Source organism: Euprymna scolopes, chromosome 1, assembly GCF_053919585.1.
Source record: "Euprymna scolopes isolate OS-2025 chromosome 1, ASM5391958v1, whole genome shotgun sequence".
Lineage (NCBI taxonomy): Eukaryota > Metazoa > Mollusca > Cephalopoda > Sepiida > Sepiolidae > Euprymna > Euprymna scolopes.
In genome coordinates, this window is record NC_136482.1 from 68,421,231 (window position 1) to 68,439,361 (window position 18,131).

Below are 18,131 nucleotides of genomic sequence, written 5' to 3' on the forward strand. Positions count from 1 at the left end.
TTGCTATTGGTGGCAGAGAAGGTTTCTTGTAGTTATTGAAGGAAACCAGTTTAGTCTTGGCAGCATTGAATGTGACCTTTCATTCCACTACAGATCGGAGGTCATCCTCTAGTGTTTTTGCCATTTCTTTAGATATGTGTTCATTTGTTTTCCTGTCATGCCTGTTATAGAGTGTAGTGTCATCAGCATATATACCCATCTCAGAGGCAGTTTTGTCAGGGAGGTCATTAATAAATATCAGGAACAATAGAGGTCCAAGAATAGACCCCTCCTGCATTTATATCACACTGTTTAGATGTTCGACCGTCGAGGACAACCTGGATTTTTTCTATTGTCTAAGAAGGATTTAATTATGCTAAGTATTCTACCAGTGATACCATATGATTTAATTTTCCTAAGGAGACCCTTGTGCCATACCCTGTCAAAAGCCTTAGACATATCTAGAGCTACCGCTCTGCCCTCCCCCGCTTTGTCCAGTGAATGGTATATACGTTCAGAGATTACAGTGAGGATGTCAGCTGTGGAACGGGCTTGTCTAAATCCATATTGTTTGTCAGTCAGAAGTTTAGCATCTGTAAGGTGCTGGACTAGACCATGGTTAATTATGGTCTCAAATATTTTGGCGAAAAGTGGGAGGAGGTTAATGGGGCGATAATTTGATGGGTCAGTTCTTTCGCCAGAATTCTTGAATATTGGTACCACAGAAGTGGTTTTCCAACAGCCCGGAAAGCATGATTCATTAAGGCATTTGTTGTAGAGTTTGGAGAGAACTGGAGCTACTTCGGCTGAGCACTTTTTTAATAGCACAGCTGGGATGAGATCAGGTCCACATGCTTTTGAAGTGTCAAGATTTTTTATGATAGCATGTACCTATGCGACAAAGGCCATCAACTCTCTGTATTTCCTCCTATAACAGACAACACGCTATGCAACATACAAATATCTGTGCATGAGGTCGCCAAGCTAATCAAGAACCTTGATTCCAGTAAAGCAACTGGCCCTTACAGCATTCCAGTTATAGTGCTGAAAAGCTCCAACCAGAACTTGCCCCCATACTTACAAAACTGTTTAAGCGTTGCCTTAAGGAGAAGTGCTTTCCAGCACCCTAGTAAACCTCATCAGTATGCCCTGTATTTAAGAATTCAGGTGAAAAGTCATCTCCCTCTCAGTACAAACCAATAAGTCTCCTGTGTGTTATGAGTAAGTTGTTGGAATCCGTATTAAATAGAGAAGTAGTTAACCACCTCAACAGAAACAACCTTCTTAGTGACATGCAATATGGTTTCCACTCTGCAAGATCTACAGCAGATGTGCTAACGGTTATATCTCATAGGATTAGTGAATCTCTTGACGAAGGCTTCCTTTCCAGGCAATTGCTCTTGACATATCGAAGGCCTTCGATAAGGTGTGGCATAAGGGCCTACTTCACAAGATTTCCAGCTACGGTATCACTGGAAATGTTTTCTCAATCATTAAATCATTTCTCTCTGATAGGCTCATAAGAGTAGTGGTTGATGGGCAGAAATCAGAGACCCATAGTATTAATGCTGGAGTCCCTCAGGGGTCCATCCTGGGCCCAACTCTCTTCTTGATCTACATCAATGATCTCTCAAAACATATACTTAAATCATTCGTTAACATCTATGCTGATGACACAACCATCTATAGCAACACATTAAAGGCCGTAAATGACAAAGTTCTCTCTAATTCTCTCTCCTCTGATCTTGAGCGCGTGGTACAAGTTCTGGTTGGAGCTTTTCAGCACTATAACTGGAATGCTGTAAGGGCCAGTTGCTTTACTGGAATCAAGGTTCTTGATTAGCTTGGCGACCTCATGCACAGATATTTGTATGTTGCATAGCGTGTTGTCTGTTATAGGAGGAAATACAGAGAGTTGATGGTGATGAAGAGGTGGCTGGTCACTTTTAATGCATCCAAAACCAAGCTTCTATCTTTACATCATCAACGCTCTGATCCCCATCTGGCATCAATTGAGATGGATGGCTCTCGTCTTGGGGATGCTCCATGTTTTAACAAGCTTCTAGGTTTGACCTTTACTCCTGATCTGAAATGGAACACGCACATCAGGTCTGTTGCAAAAGATGCTGGGAAAATGGTGGGATCCTTCTACTGCTCCAGAAGATATCTTACTACTGATGCAATTCTCTATCTATATAAAAGCCAAATATGTCCAAGGTTGGAGAACTGCTGCCACATCTGGGCAGGAGCTGCTAAAAACAGCCTATCCTGCCTTGACAGAGTACAAAATAGACTTTGTAGCTTAGTGAGGGATGCCCTTTTCTCTTCCCTGCAGCCTCTATCCCACAGAAAAGACGTTGCGAGCCTGTCTTTGTTTTATTGTTATTTCCATGGCAAGTGCTCGTCTGAGCTCCAATCTCTCGCCCCCCCCCCTCTCCAATCTTTCATGAGAAACACCCGTCTGGCTGAAACTACTGTCAATAATTTTCCCCACTCTTTATCTGTGCCTAAATCCAAACGTAGATTCCATGAGCAGAGCTTCTTTCTCAGATGAGCACGACTGTAGGAACTCTCTTCCATTTGCCTGTTTCTCACCTGACTACAACTTGGATGTCTTCAAATCCGACATAAACAAATTACTGACAAACCGCTCTCTTAAGTAAAACACTCTATCAAATCTCCAATACTAATGATTACTACAATACTATCTCATTGATTACTGCACATGCAATAACCCTTATCCCTGAGTGGCCCCCGGGCCTTGATAAGTGGTGACCTCCATGTAAAAAAACAAGCTTATTAGACTCTATTCTTTTTTGCATATAATATGTTATTAGGTCGTCTGAAAAGTTCTTGTTGTTTTAAAAATACAGGTTTCTGAAGGCTCATATCAAGCCTATAAACTATTTAAATCATAGATGGAAATTAGCATGAAAATGTTTAGGTAGTTATGCTTCTTTTATTTTTTCTTCAAAAAGGAAAACTGTTGCTAAAACTTTCAAAGAGATTTGTGAAGCGCATGGTGTAGGAGAATCAGCTGTTCGGGAGTTAGGGTTTGCAAAATTTAAAACGGGGAACATTTAATGTTTTATAGTGTTTTAGTTTGTTTTGTTTTTGTTTTTTTGTTTTTTTTTTAATATCCTTTGGATGATAAAAGAGAAATAAAAATGTAATTATAAAAAGCATCTTCTTTTCTTTGTTATTACCGTTGTTATTAAAATTGCAGCATACTTTGTGTAAGTTTGTCATGTGGGAGTTAAAATACTTTGTTGCTGGTAACACGTGGTGGGGTTGAATTTATGAAAATGACATTCACAGTAGAAATTGATATTAATTATTGGAAGACAAAAATTGAAGAAAATGTAAATATCACAGAGCATTTGCATAACATTGGATGTTTTAAATGAAGTTTCATGAATATTTTCAATGAATAAATATTGCTAAGAAAAGAGAAATCTTATTTCTATCATCCAAAAAACTTTCCAGTCAACCTAATATTAAGTTGATGATATCTGTTTCCTCTTGTTGGCAGTGTTTATAATAAATTCATGAAGTCATGAGAATCACTAATTTCAAAATCAAGTCTTTTCCTTCTTATTTCTTCATACTTTACTTTACTCTTAGGATTTACTTCACATTTCATTTTTTTTTTAGCTAATAACATAAAAAACTATTTATCAATTTATTTATTGCAGACTATGATGCTCATCTCTCTTAGTTGTTGCTTCACGAGGTTTCGGCCAACCGTTCCTCTGGCCTTTGCCAGGTGGTAACCGTGACGGGATAGGAACTCCGAATCTCCTAACTGCATTCTCAGCAATTACTGCCATCCATAGTTGTTGTCATCTCACCGCAATTTGGCCAATAAATAAATTAATAAATAATATTCATTTCAATAATGAATTCCAATTAAAATATATATATATATATATATATATATATATATATATATATATATATATATATATATATATATATATATATATATATATATACCATTCGCTACCGACAATGGAAGATCAGATAATAAATAAAAGTGGACTTATAAGATCAAAAAATCCAACCTTGATCGCCCTTTGGGACCTGTAGCGCAGTATATAGAGACGTTGAATCTCTATGGTTCCAGGTGAGAATTGTCTGAAGATAGTGGTTTCAATCCTACTCAAAGCCAGCAAGAAGCTTACTTGGCAAAATAATGTGTTGCTATTGTGTGTGTGTGTGTGTGTGTGTGTGTGTGTGTGTGTGTTTAGGCATAGTTCTGAAATGTTCATTAATGTTTATTAATTTATTTATTGCAGACTATTATCCTCATCTTTATTAGTTGTTGTTTCAACGTCTATCTACTGCGCTACGGGCCCGTAGCGGCAGTAGATAGACGTTGAAGTAGATCAACGCTGAATCTCCACGATTCCAGATAGTGGTTTACTTCCTCCCCAAAGTTGGCCAGAGGCTTACTTGGCCAAATCGTGGTGAGACAACAACTATGGATAGCAGTGATTGCTGAGAATGCAGTTAGGAGATTCAGAGTTCCTATCCCGTCGCGGTTACCACATGACGAAAGCCAGAGGAATAGTTGGCTGAAACATTGTGAAACAACAACCAAGAAAGATGAGGATAATAGTCCGCAATAAATAAATTAATAAATAATTTCTTATGTTATTAGCTAAAAAATATGAAATGTGACATTTTCTTTAAATAGTTTAAGCGACAGTGTTGTTTACAAAGAATGTTCCCAGCTTATTTTAATGTCAAAATGTTTGCCTCAGTCTAATTAAATTTGCCGAAAGAATATGGAAAAAATAAAAAATATTAAGATGAACTGAGAATTATACTATGGAAATGTGGAGAAGTCAAGGAGATTTTGCATGAAATTTCTTTATTTTTAATCCTATTAAGGTCAAAATCACAGGGGAGAAAATGAGTTCATTTTATATATATAGGGATTATTTTTAAAACTATGTTTCCTTTCTGAAAGTTACTCAAAACTTATCCACAACTCTTGTAATTTATTTGTTTTCTCAACTTTATACTTCAGCAGAAATCAACGCCGTTTAAACCAAAATATGTGATTCCAAATCCAAAAGTTCGCATTCGCAGTGCTCCTCCTAAAGTTCGAACCAAAGTCAACCATGAGAACTTATATAAACTGATTGTTTGTACCGGAGATGTCCACAGGGCCGGTACAACTGCCAATGTAAGTATCACCCAGTTGTGAATACACTTGTCTTTTTTACCTTTTTTTTTTTTTTTTCGCTATAGCTGAAAATTCTCCAGTATTTATTATCTCGGTTTTCATTCAATCAATACCTTTATTTTTTTTTTTTTTTTCATGCAATTTATAAATTCTATATATATATTCTCCACATCAATATAAAAGACTTCATCTGTCAATATTTCGGTGGGTCCATTTTTCGCCAAATACACAATTTAATTGTCATCACCGGGAAGTTAAATCGATAAGTCCACCTAGGGCTGAACTGACCATTTAAGAAGAATGGGCCCTTGCTTAGGGCATCTAAGAAATTCTTTTTCGTTGGGGAGGGGGTCACGCATTCATCATTCAAACATATCAAACATGGGGCACCAAATTATTAAGAGTTTAATGCTTAATCTAGACCTGCGTGCACGAATCTTTGTTAGAGGATTCGGCGGTTGGTAAATTAGTCGGTTTTTGATCGTTTTGTCTGTCTTTTAGGTCGTTTGTTTGTCAGACTAACATTTTAAATATTATTTTGTCGGTTCATCTGTTCATCTGTCACACTTAAGTTTAAAATTGCATTTCCATCGTTAAATGAGATTTATTTATTAGTCGCGTCCATACATGTCGGTAGGACCGTCTCCTCTGCCGAACTTAGAAGTAACATTGCCATTACTGAACGTTTTATTTGAATAGACCTGTCTTAAGAATCGGCTCTCTGGTTTATTTTACAGGTGTATATCGCTCTTGAAGGAACCAATGACTTCTTGCCCTTAACAAGACTTAAAAAAGCTTCATGCTCTGTGAAATTCTCTTTTCAGAGAAATTCAAAAGAAATATTCTATTTGCGCGGTCCATTCCTAGGTGAACTGAAATCTTTGGTCGTTGAAGTAAGTAGGAAACCAAGATTCTCGTTCTCTCTCTATCTCTCTCTCTCTCTCTCTCTCTCTCTCTCTCTCTCTCTCTCTTGAGCACCAAAAAGAAAAAAACAGAAATGTGAAACCTTTTTTAAAAATCTAATAACAATCAAATATCTCTCTTTGAAATTTATTATCAATTATCTGAATTTCACAAATATGTTGCTGTTTGTTTAAAACACTGAGAAAAATAGTTATTTACAAGCGCATGTGAAGTATGTTATGCAGACGTATTATTATTATTATTATTATTATTATTATTATTCTGTAGTAGTAGTAGTAGTAGTAGTAGTAGTAGTAGCAGCAGCAGCAGCAGCAGCAAAATCTCCTGTATTCAATGTTATGACAGTTTTCTTTATATTTTGTACAGCATTCAGGCTTGGAAGATGACCACTGCTGGTTTCTGGATTCTGTTGTAGTTATTGATGTATTTAAACAACGCAGCTGGACATTCAAGTGCAGTCAGTGGGTGTTACTTCAGCGACGCCTCCGTTTACCGCCGAGTTCAACTCAAAATGCTGAAAGTACAACTTCCTCATTTGAAGGTATTGATAACCATTTTCTTTTTTTTTTACAAGTAAGTCACCACTTATCAAAACCTGAAGGCCGCTCAAAGATAAAGGTTAATGTGTAAGGTGACCAGTGAGACAATAGCATAGTGACCCATAGTGGTGCTTCCTTTAGACGAGAACCATTCATTTCTATTGAAGCCAACTGGGGATCAAAGCACTGGTGGTGAAAAGATAGAAACGTGATTTTGGATTAACCAGCCACCTTTTCCTCCATTTCGTCAGATGCTTAAGGTCGAGATTCAGAGAGATTGTTGTCGTTGCTGGCCTTTGATATGTTACTAAATATTGTAGTGTTGTCTGCTTATGTGTCGATGAATTGTCTTAGAATTTGACTTAGGAGATCTTAATGGAGATTCGGAATAAAGTTGGGCATGTCAGTGTTGATAGTTTGAGCCTCGAACTTCTGTCCATTACGAATTATATATAAACCATAACGCTTAAAATGTGCCATTTATCTTTTATATAAAGAAGAGTCACCTTTTCGCATGAAGTCTTAACGGATGTAGCTTATTAACCAAAAGCTTCATTGATGACAAGTTTTAAGTATTGTGACGACTGTCAACTTGAAATAAAATGTATTTGCTGCCAGAACTTTAGCTTATCTAGACGCCATGTAAGGTATAGATAGATAATGGATGATATGACCTGTCCTTGCTACTAAGAATATTTAATGGTGACCACTTTTACTTAATTGTTGATCCATTTAGTTAAGAACAAGATTATTTCGAACCAACGTTCAATATCACCATAAGTATAAGTTACACTTTTCTTTATCCGTTCATTTAGCTTTTTCTTTTCTTTTTCATTTCTTCCTTTCTGTTTCCATTGAAAACTGAAAATTGTCAAATCAATAGAATAAAGAAAACCATGGTTTCATATCCTGCTGTTAACTCATTTTCAACTAATGAAAATGATTCCTGCTCGTTCGAAACGATAAACTTAATGAGTACTTGTGAAATATCAGCTTCTTATGAAAGTATCAATGTGATAACCGAAAACTCGGAACATCCAGTTAGCCAGAAATAAAACAATATGCAGCACGACATAACACTAACAAGTGTTAGTTAAGAAATCGGAAGCCCATGTAGTTGTGAACATGACAAAACTAGTTCAATTGTAGTCGACTTCTTTAAAATGCATCAGCCTTCCGAGAAAAGGATTACGAGCATTTTCACACCTGATCTTCGAGATGAACAACATAAAACAAAATCAGTCGATTCTATTTCGTTCATTTACGCGATAAAACTATTGAGAACGGCATGAATAGACTTCTTCGACTATGGGAAAAATAGTGACTTATGTTTAACAGATCGTTTACACTAAGTCAGATTTTTATGGAAATCACTCCAGACAAGGCGTGAAGCCACTTGATGTAAGGAGTCAACAAGAATGAAAGATGATTATCGCAAATACAGATGCTTATTGGCCTTAGTTTTGAAAAGATTAAGGCTAAACTGTAGTGCACTGAGGAAGCTCTGTCACAACAAGGTATCTAAGCAGTGAATTGATGAAGAGCACTGGACCAACGAATCAAACGAGCTTGAACAAAGGAAGCATGGAATAAATCAAACAATACTGAAAAACACATGCCATAAAAGTATTTACGGAAACAAACTAAGACTAGCAACATTAAGTCTGAAAGAGAGATGACGAAGAGAAATAATTGAAAGAGGCTATCAAATTACAGATACGTCTCTGCACCTTATCAAGAACCATCAAGTAGAACAGAGATTCACTAGCCTTAATATGACAACATTGCTCCATTTCTTGGACTTCGCGTCAAGAAAGATCCATAGAATGAATGAGGTATTTTGGTAAATGTTGCCAGTCAAGAGTAAGACTCCAAAGTCTACATTTATTACTTTTAATCACTTTAGTCACAAAGACCCTGAACCCTTCCCCTCCCCAATTTCTTATAGAGCCTTGTGCCTAATTTTGTTGTTTAAAAATCTTTTGTTTTTTACTTAATTGGATTTTCAAAATTTTTAAAAGCAATAAAATATATAAACAAGATCAACGTGTAGTATCTGTTCTTCAGATGCTGCACTTCAATTTCTTGTTCTCTGTCAGTAGAGGAGAAATCCTTCACGATTGAGACAATTTTAATTTTTGTTCCTTTTCTCCACATTAAAAAAATGACCCTGGTGTCTAACTCCCGTGGGGAGGCATTGTAAATAGGAACAACATTGCTCCATGTATGAGAGTAAATTTGTAGAGGTAGAGAATCGCTTCAGGTGGGAGAAAGTGCTTAAAGTTGGTAGAAAGAACAGACTTTAAAAGGAACAGAAAGCGAAATGGATCTATTATACGAATTAAATATGTTTGTTTCGTATAGGTATTGTTCAGCATAAAATAAGACCCCCATCCCCACAAACAAACGTGGAAATATCGATGTTTTAAAAAAGGAGACATATGAACCATCTATGTAAGTAATAATTGGAGAATTAATTTCGCAAATTATGACAATATTCTGGAACGAAATCTAATGAATTTAATGATATCGTACGTAGTTGTACTTGTTTGTCCAGTGTGACAAAAGGGAAAAACTGTGGTGTTAGAGTTAGCCAGAACCCTATATTTACATGCCTGTTTTTTTATTGTTATTTATTTATTTTGCTCTTATGCAAGCAGATATCCAAATCTTTCCTCTTTATTTGTCTCTCTTTTAGGTTATCGAATAACCGTGCAGACTGGCAACTGCCGAATGGCAGGAACTGACGCAAATATTTTCATTACTTTATACGGAAGCCGGGAGACGCGCAGTGGCAAAATCCCGCTGAACAATCAGCATGGCAAGAAATGTTTTCAACGCGGCAGTGTTGACACGTTTGTTGTGAAACCTGATCAACCAATGGGGAAACTGGAAAAAATCAGGTATTAATAATAAATGAAATGAATGTGATTAGATAAACAGGTTGTAGGTACGGGCAAAAATGGACGGACAACAATAGGGAGGACTTAGTTTTGAAAGTCGATTTATCATACTTTTTTTGAATTTTTCCGACAACTTTTTGATTGTATTTGAAAGATAAAAGACTAAACTTAATTTCCAAAAGGAAAACAATATTTGTACACGTGAAAAAAAAAGTCATGAAAATGTTTTCATGGCGAGCTACCCAATTCAGCCAAATTTTGAAGTTAAATAAATTCATTGTAAAAAGTCCTTTAAAAGATACATATTAGTTTTCTGGGTCTATTTCAATGATAATTAGTAAAGTAAAGTCCGAAGATATGGAATAAAATAAAATAAAATAAAATAAACACCTTGTTTGTACAAAACATAAATTAATTAGCACCAAACCGAGTGATTCTGCCGTTCGTAAAACGCAACAAACCAAAATTTTGTAAACACGAAAATTACGAAAATTTCAGGCAGTCGAAAGACTGTGAAAATGACGTCATGTAATTAAAATGGAGGAAGTTCTGACCCCCCCCCAGTCGCGCATCCGTACATTCCTTTTTTTGAACGTTTGTATTAATTTTTGCATTTTTAATTTAATTATTTTTCTATGTTCCTATTTCTAAATTAATTTTTTTCTTAATTATTGTTCAATATTATATAAAAAATATGTTACGCCGAAAGTTTCACATTCTTGCGAGCAAGGAAATTATTAAGATCTGGCATATAAAATTATGCGAAACCTGTAATTTAAAAAAAAAAGTATAAATATTTTTTTGCAATTATAATTCAATGGTAGTTCGAGAAATTTGTAATGTTCCTATAAAAATTATTTTATTTTATTTTTATTGTTACAAATTACGATGCTTTATTTATATTAAAAAAAGCAAAAATAAAGTCTTGCGTTTTTTATTTACTATTGAAAACTATAAATTTAGTAAAGGTATTTTTTATTTAAACAAAATAATACATTTCCACTCGAAGTTAAATAAACATAATTAGTTCATTATATTCCGTGATCATCATTTGATAAATACTGAAAATTTCATTAAAATTGGTTCATTTCCTGATTTTTGGTGATTTTTTTAAGTAAAGGGATGGGTCAAAATGTTTATACATTTTGAGCATCGCCATTCATTTTGCCCGTACTTAACAGGTTGTGTTGTAGTTGACGATGATTTTGAAAACTAAACAGTTGATGTTGTCTTTTACATGTTTCAGGCTGATATCTTCAACTGGTTGTTATTATATTCACGACGTATCGATCGTTGTATTCTCCGCATAGAAAAATCCCTAGTGCAGAAATTTTGATATGTAAAAGGCCGGAACGCTGTGGGCATTAAATAAGCAATTAAGATTTCATATAATTTAATAATAATATGTAAAAGGCCGGAACGCTGTGGGCTTAAAATAAGCAATTAAGATTTCATATAATTTGTAATATGTGTTGATAGCGTACTAAAGTCCAACTGTTTACAAAACGGTGTTTATATAGCCACGCTGAAGCACTATGATAATGCGAAAAACAGTCTATCTGCGGATGGCTATATATGTCATATTCATATTTGTGGGTGAGTTTTGCTAAATATATACGGCTAAGTTTATGTACGACTAATTGCTAATGATGAATCGTTATTCAAACAATTTCGACCCTTGAAACCCTTTTGTTTACTTTTAACTAGTGTTTAATGTTTGGATTAATAACAATTACGATAGGAATTTCTTTTTAAATACAAAAAAAAAAGTTCCATTAAGTGGAAAGAAAAATACTTGGTTATTTTTTTTTAATTGTAAATGTTATTTTTTTATAGTAAATGTTTTCCTGTGTTTTGAACTCCATCTAGTTTGCTGAAACTTGTTTGGATTCTAATTTTGTATAACACTTAGTTAAATAAAAAAAAATAAAAAAATAAAAAAACATCACCCAACGAAGATATCATTCCGAAAAATCACGTAAATTGATTTTTTTAAATTAAAATAAAAATCCTTGATCATTTTACGTGATTTTAAGAATATGACATGTTTGTTCTGCGACGAGTACGTACATAATTTGTGCAATACTAAATAAAAATCCTTTTTTTTTTTTTACATTTGATTCATAAAAATAAACTCGATTTTCTTTTTAAATATCATCTCTTGAGTCTAAAAAATACATTAATGTTCGAACAAATAATCCTTTTCTTTAAAATTGTAATTTTTAATACTATAACAAATCTAGGTAACGTAAAAGTAGAAAATCTTTGTAAAAAGTAAACAAAGAAATAGAAATGCAATATTTGTGTATATGAAATGCTTAAAGACTGAAGCACTGAAGCAGTTATTATTTTATTATTATTAATTTCTAATTCAGTGTGCCACATTTGGAAGTACTGAATTTTCCCCACACTTAACACCGACTTTGTGTCTAACTCTGCCCTTGTAGCGGGGGGGGGAGTAAATTACTATTTTGTTTACTTTTACGGCAGTTTAATTTTTAAAATATTATCCCTCTCCAAAAAGCGGTATGATTAGTTCCTTTTGATCAAGTTGCTTCAATTAGCAGCAGTTGATCGTACATGTCGAAACACGACTTATGTATGACTAAACAGCCGTACATACGGCGTGCCTACGGCATGTTCGACCGTACCTGCTGATCAAATTGCTCCAATCAGTATGGTGTTGATCGTACATTTAATTAAATTTAATTCTAACAGATAGTCTATAAAGAGAATAATGAACATGCCTATTTAATTAAGCCTGTTGCGGACCAGGATATAAATACCCTAACTCGCTACAAGAAAAAATAATGAAACGAATTGAATGAAGAAAATAAAAAACTCAAATGCTAGAATAAAATAAACATGTCGTTTATTTTCTGTTGAGAAATGAAAGTCTTGGGTGTACACGTGTTCATTCGGCCGTTGACGACTACGCACATGGAAGGAAATTTTGTAGCGGTCTAGGGTATAGAAGGAAATGCGTGTTCCTCTCGCGTTCGGATGTCACCAATTTGTGGTGGTGGGGAAAAATAGGGAAAATGAATTGAATTGAGAAAGAGACGAAGTACGTGTTAAATTGAATTAAACGAACTAGGATTTATTTCGTAAAGAAACAAATGAAAGAAAAGGGTACTACACGTGTTTAGTTTGGCGTGCGTCTCTCGCTGTTAACTGGTGAGAAAGAGTCTATAGTTTGGCGTGCGTGTGTCGTAGAGAGAGTGAGTGCGTGTATGAGTGTTTCGTTCAAACTCATCCATTTCATTTTAAAATAACGGGGTCACCATTTCATGTTGTGCGTGGCAAGAAAGGGAAATGGAGTAGAGGAACAAAAAATGAAATGCTGGAATGAAATAAGCATGTCGTTTATTTTCTGTTGAGAAATGAAAGTCTTGGGTGTACACATGTTCATTCGGCCGTTGACGACTACGCGCGTGGAAGGAAAGGGGAATGCAATAGAGAAACGCAAAGTGGCAAGCCGGCCTATAGAAAGAGAGGGTTAAGCTCAGTAGAGAGTCGCGCACATTTCTGTGTTGATGGACCAAAGCCGAAAGGGAGGTAGAGTGAGAAAGTCAATCCAGTTCATGGAGAGAAAAAGCGTATACAGTGTACGTACGGTCTATTAGCTTTTGGTCCCACATAGTAGCAAGTGGTGCGAGGTACGCACGTGCGTGCGCGTGCCAAAAAAGTCACACTGTCGGTCCGTAGACCGTCCAGCTAGGAAGCTGGTCTGAAAAAGGCTGGAAACAGCTTGTCTCTTGCTTTTATACTTGTTTCCGGTGGTCTTTTGCGCATGTGTGGATTTTCTTTGAAAGGAAGTGACGTCGTCCATCTGTGCTTACATGTGCGTACGTGTGAGCGTATGTGATTACATGTGTGTGCGTTAACGTGTGTGTGTATACACGTGAATGTGAGTGTATATACGCGAACATGAATATATGTACGTGTGTGGACGTGCGCGCGTATGTTTGTGTGCGCGTATGTATATGACAAGTAATATAGCTTGAGATGTGAACGCGCGTTTTTGTGTGAGACTAGAAAAGGCTCGCGCAAGCCATATAGTTATTTAATATATTTTTTTACTTATACAAATTAATTTAGCTATATATTTGCAGACATGTTTCATGTCTAGCTGGAAAACAGCTGAACTATTTGTATAGATGCAAAAATGTCAACTGTTCAAATATTGAAGAGGCTTAGATAGTTTCTAGATAGAACTAAAAGATATCTTAAAATATGTATTCAACATTGCTTGCATGAATAAAAAGATTTTTACAATATATATATATATATATATATATATATATATATATAGAGAGAGAGAGAGAGAGAGAGAGAGAGAGAGAGAGAGAGTAATTGTTGATCCACAGACAGCTGTTTCGGAGTACTACGATTTTTTATCGTGGACTAATTGTCCGAGACATGAAAAAACATCAGTTACATGCAAACTACATATTTCATTCTCACACACAAACGCACACACACACACACACACACAATTCAACAAACAAATTATGCGGTTAATAAACTACCAGAATGCGATGCACAATCTGCTCTCTACTGTTTCCTATCTCTTGGGTCTCACAGCCTGCTACTTCAGTTTTTGCAGTTTCCAGCGATTCCAACTTACTCCTGCAGCATCCAGCGGCTCTAGCTTACTCATCCAGTGATTCCAGCATACTGCTGCAGCGATTCTAGCAATTTCAGCTCACTGCAGAGGCTCCCCAGTTTACTCGTGCAGTTCCTAACGAGTTCAGATTACTCTTGCAGCGACCCCAGTAACCCTACCTCACTCCAGCAGCTCTCAAGCTCACTCTCTGCAACCTCCAACTTCGATTCTCGTCGACATTCAGTTACCCGTAACCACTGACGTCCAGATGCCTTTTCCAGTGCTCACTTATTTATTATTTTGCCTAATTTATTGAATTGAAGTGAATATACAATCGAACTTACTTCAGTGATGTATATACCTTTCTAAACAATAACGAGTCTCTTTTGAATGACTTATTTTTAAGATTTCTTACATTTATTGCTATACATCTATATCTATATCTATATTTCTCTTTCTCTCTCTCTCTCTCTCTCTCTCTCTATATATATATATATATATATATATATATATATATATATATATATACATATCAGCATTTGTGTTTTTTATTTAATGATGAGCTTATATGTTGACCATCTATAGAATATTTCCTAATATATTGATGCGTTGGGATCACGTGACTTTTTGGTTGTTAATTTAAATTCATATGTTTAATATGGCGTCTCTTCTGGCATCCGTTCGCATTATTCGCTCTCATTAAAATCTTCCGAGTGAAAGTGTTGACAGGCTGTATCAAAATGTACACCTAAACAGAATAGAATCGAATTGTTTATAACTGTTGTATATGTTCATTAGTTCACGTTTGGGGTAAATCTTCGTTAAAAGCGATTATGCATACGATATCTCTTTTCTATATCATCTGTTGACAATTATTAACGTATATTTTGAATGTCATTATTTTATCTTTATCATCTTCTTTGTAGGATTGAACGCGATAATAAAGGCGTTGCTTCCAGGTGGTTCTTAAACAAGGTAATTACAGAATTAATATTAAAAAACGACTAGGTCAGTTGTTCTAAACTTGTTTAACACCTTGAATCATCAGCTTAAATAAAAGAGTGCTGTGCGTCATACACAAGAATTTTGGCTTGAAATATATTTCTCCAAAACAGAATTTCGAAAATTTATATCAAATAATTGACATATAATAGTTTAATCTAAAATATACTTCTTAAAAAAATATCTTGAAATTACATGCTCGTTTATGTATTATTTTGCCATGAAATTATGTAAAAAATGAAATAATGTAAGAATATACAACAAATATTTTTATTTTAAATTGCATTAACTCTTTTTTTTTTTTTTTTTGCAGCCAAACTTTTTGGTTCTTTTCTCACTGAGAAGCTTTTCAATGTTAGGAGTGATGCTTGATAATGCTCAGCGAATATCACTTTCTACTACAAGTCGATCCCTCATTATCGACTTAATGTGCAACAAATATGAAAATCCACTTTCGCACATGTAGGTTGACGCAAATGGTAAAAAAAAAACATTTCATTGTATGTAATGACAAATTTGGGTAATTAACAATCATAATGGCCCAAATTTTTTTCCATCGTCGACTGCTGCTATACATCTTGAGACGCCAAACCATTTTTCAGCTTCAAGAATTCTTCCTGCATATTTTCTAGAATACTATGAAGATTTGTTGTGAATCAGTTTCTGATAAAAGATAACTCATCTCCTGTCAAGTTCACCTCTAAAAGTATAGCTGAAATTCATCCCGTAGCCTTCATAAATGTTTGATTATTTGAATCTGAATACCTTTTTCACTTGGTATGGCATTCAAGTATAGAAACTGAACCAAATTGTTACCTTCGAATTGTCTTATCCAGAGTTCTAATCTATTAAGAAAAACCTTGATGATGTTTTGTCGAGAGAACAGATTTGCCCTTTTCTTTTGATTTGACAATTTGGGTACGCATTTATATCTCAGTTTGTTTAAAATTTCAAAAATATGAGTAAGGCACGCAAATTCTAATTCTGACTGCGTCAGTATAATTCTTAAATCCTGTTTCCCTTGAAACTAAAGAAATAAAGCCTATTCTTCTCTCAATTCAAATATTCTACTGAACACATTTCTGCTGCCAATCACGGTACAGAAATGTAGAGCAGCAACACCTCAAAGTCGAAACCCATGTCCTGATATAATTTTCTAAAAAGCCTGTTCACAGTTTGATATAATTAACCATCATAACCAGGATTAAAAAAAAAATGATGTTCAGGCGGTTAGATAATGTTTTCGGTGTCAATGCTTCTCTGTGAATGAAGTAGTGAACGCCAGTTATCAATGGAGCACGCTGTTTCACCAATGCTTGGAAGCCTGATCTTGACCCTAGCCTCGCAGTTGCACCTCAGTGGTAGGTGTTCTTCACGCTTAATTTCTCCTAATTCAAACTATTTACTTCAAAGAAACTGTTGCCAATTTCTAAAAGATCCTGAGCCCGCGTGGTGGCATCAAGAGTTTTACAAAAACCGAAATTCTTCTTTGAAGTCTTCCTCAAGCATATATTGCGCAAACAATATTAGCTGAGAAGAAAGCAAGGCGTCAGTTGATTCATTCAACTGTATTGCCAACAGTGAAGATATTTTTACTTCATTCACAACTTATTCATTTATGTTTTGTGAGATTTCATTTATCCGTCTCTATACAGTGTCATTAGATACAAATATATCATTTAGCTTTTATGCTGCATCCTCGCCAATAACAAGCCTCGCCATTTCTTTTGCATAGGGTAGCACTAGCTGCCCAACAATTGTATGCGGCTTTTCGGCATGTACTACTTTGTATGTAACACTGTAGGAAGCGCGCATCGGATTTTCATGTAATTCACTTGATGCGTCAAGGCCCTGCCCCTTGAGAGATGATAATTTCTGTTCAAATTAATTTTTATTCTTTTACTTTACTGCAAATTGGTTGGTTGGTTGTTTTTGTTTTACGGCATATCAACACTTTCCAGGTTATTTAATGCCGAATCCAGTTATTTTGAAGAAATGTTTTTAATAAAGTATATTTTCCCCCCAAATCGGTTTCTATTTAACCCACAGTTGGGACCCTAATAGGTACTACCCCTCCGGGTCAGAGTGAACCTGGAAGCAATGTCAATTAAAGGGTGGCTCCACACTCCCCAAAGCCCGCAAGCTGGGGCCTCACGATTGGATATAGTTTAAGGTCATATCCAGGACCCTGCAAATTGGGATGACACTTTTGAGATAGAGTTAAAGCTTATCTGGCTACATTGACTCATTCCCCAATGACTTTGTATCAAATAATAAAAACACAGTGTGGTAAATGCATGCTATTTTTTCTTGACAGGTGAAGCCAAATTCAATGTAGTCCTCTGAATACTTGCGCTTAATAATCCTTCCCGCCATTGCTATTTATTTATTAGCGCAAATATATATGATCTCTCTATCCCAAATTAAGAAAAAAATTAAAGTTTTTTTATCTGTATTTATTTTGGATGCCAAGTTTTAAACTTTCGCTAAGAGCAAAGTGTAATATCTGGATTTCGTTTTTTTTTTGTTTTTTTTTTCGTTTTTTTTTTTTTTTTTTTTTTTCGTTTTTAGTTAGTGAAGTAGAAATTCTAAACAGAGGACACTTTTAATTTTTGTCTCAAGTCAGAGTGTCCTTTTTGGGGAGTTGGATTTTTTCACATTAAAACCCACTTAGTATCTAACTTCGTCCCTCGTCGGGAGACAAGTAAATAAAAACTAAATACGTATTATTTGTATCTTTGTCGTAGATTACGATTGAAAGCTTCAAACAAAAGGGTTCGTCTGGATCTGTGTACGTCTTTCCGTATAATGGGTGGTTAGCCGATAAAACTGAAGGCAAGAGAGTGTGGCGGGAAATTGAAGTGCAACATTTCGAACCAAAATCTAAAAATGAAGGTAAAACCATTTGATTGATTTTCTCATTTCAAATACACAAAGTTTGTCCCTCTTCACAAATGACAATACGAATAAATCTAAACAAA

The 18,131-nt window shown here is 35.2% G+C and overlaps 1 protein-coding gene across 7 annotated transcripts in view; it reads left to right on the top strand.

Annotated features, from left to right (window-relative positions):
* The window catches only part of LOC145301615 (lipoxygenase homology domain-containing protein 1-like), a 272,867-nt gene that overhangs the window by 235,857 nt on the left and 18,879 nt on the right, over nucleotides 1-18,131 (top strand). For 6 of the 7 annotated variants that reach the window (XM_080144629.1, XM_080144618.1, XM_080144637.1 and 3 more), the window contains exons 5-10: nucleotides 5,015-5,173; nucleotides 5,911-6,066; nucleotides 6,464-6,638; nucleotides 9,335-9,539; nucleotides 15,075-15,123; nucleotides 17,898-18,045. In XM_080144629.1, coding sequence (XP_080000755.1) covers nucleotides 5,015-5,173; nucleotides 5,911-6,066; nucleotides 6,464-6,638; nucleotides 9,335-9,539; nucleotides 15,075-15,123; nucleotides 17,898-18,045 — 892 coding nt within the window. The remainder of the gene's footprint in view (nucleotides 1-5,014; nucleotides 5,174-5,910; nucleotides 6,067-6,463; nucleotides 6,639-9,334; nucleotides 9,540-15,074; nucleotides 15,124-17,897; nucleotides 18,046-18,131) is intronic. The other variant, XM_080144607.1, reaches the window with a different exon arrangement.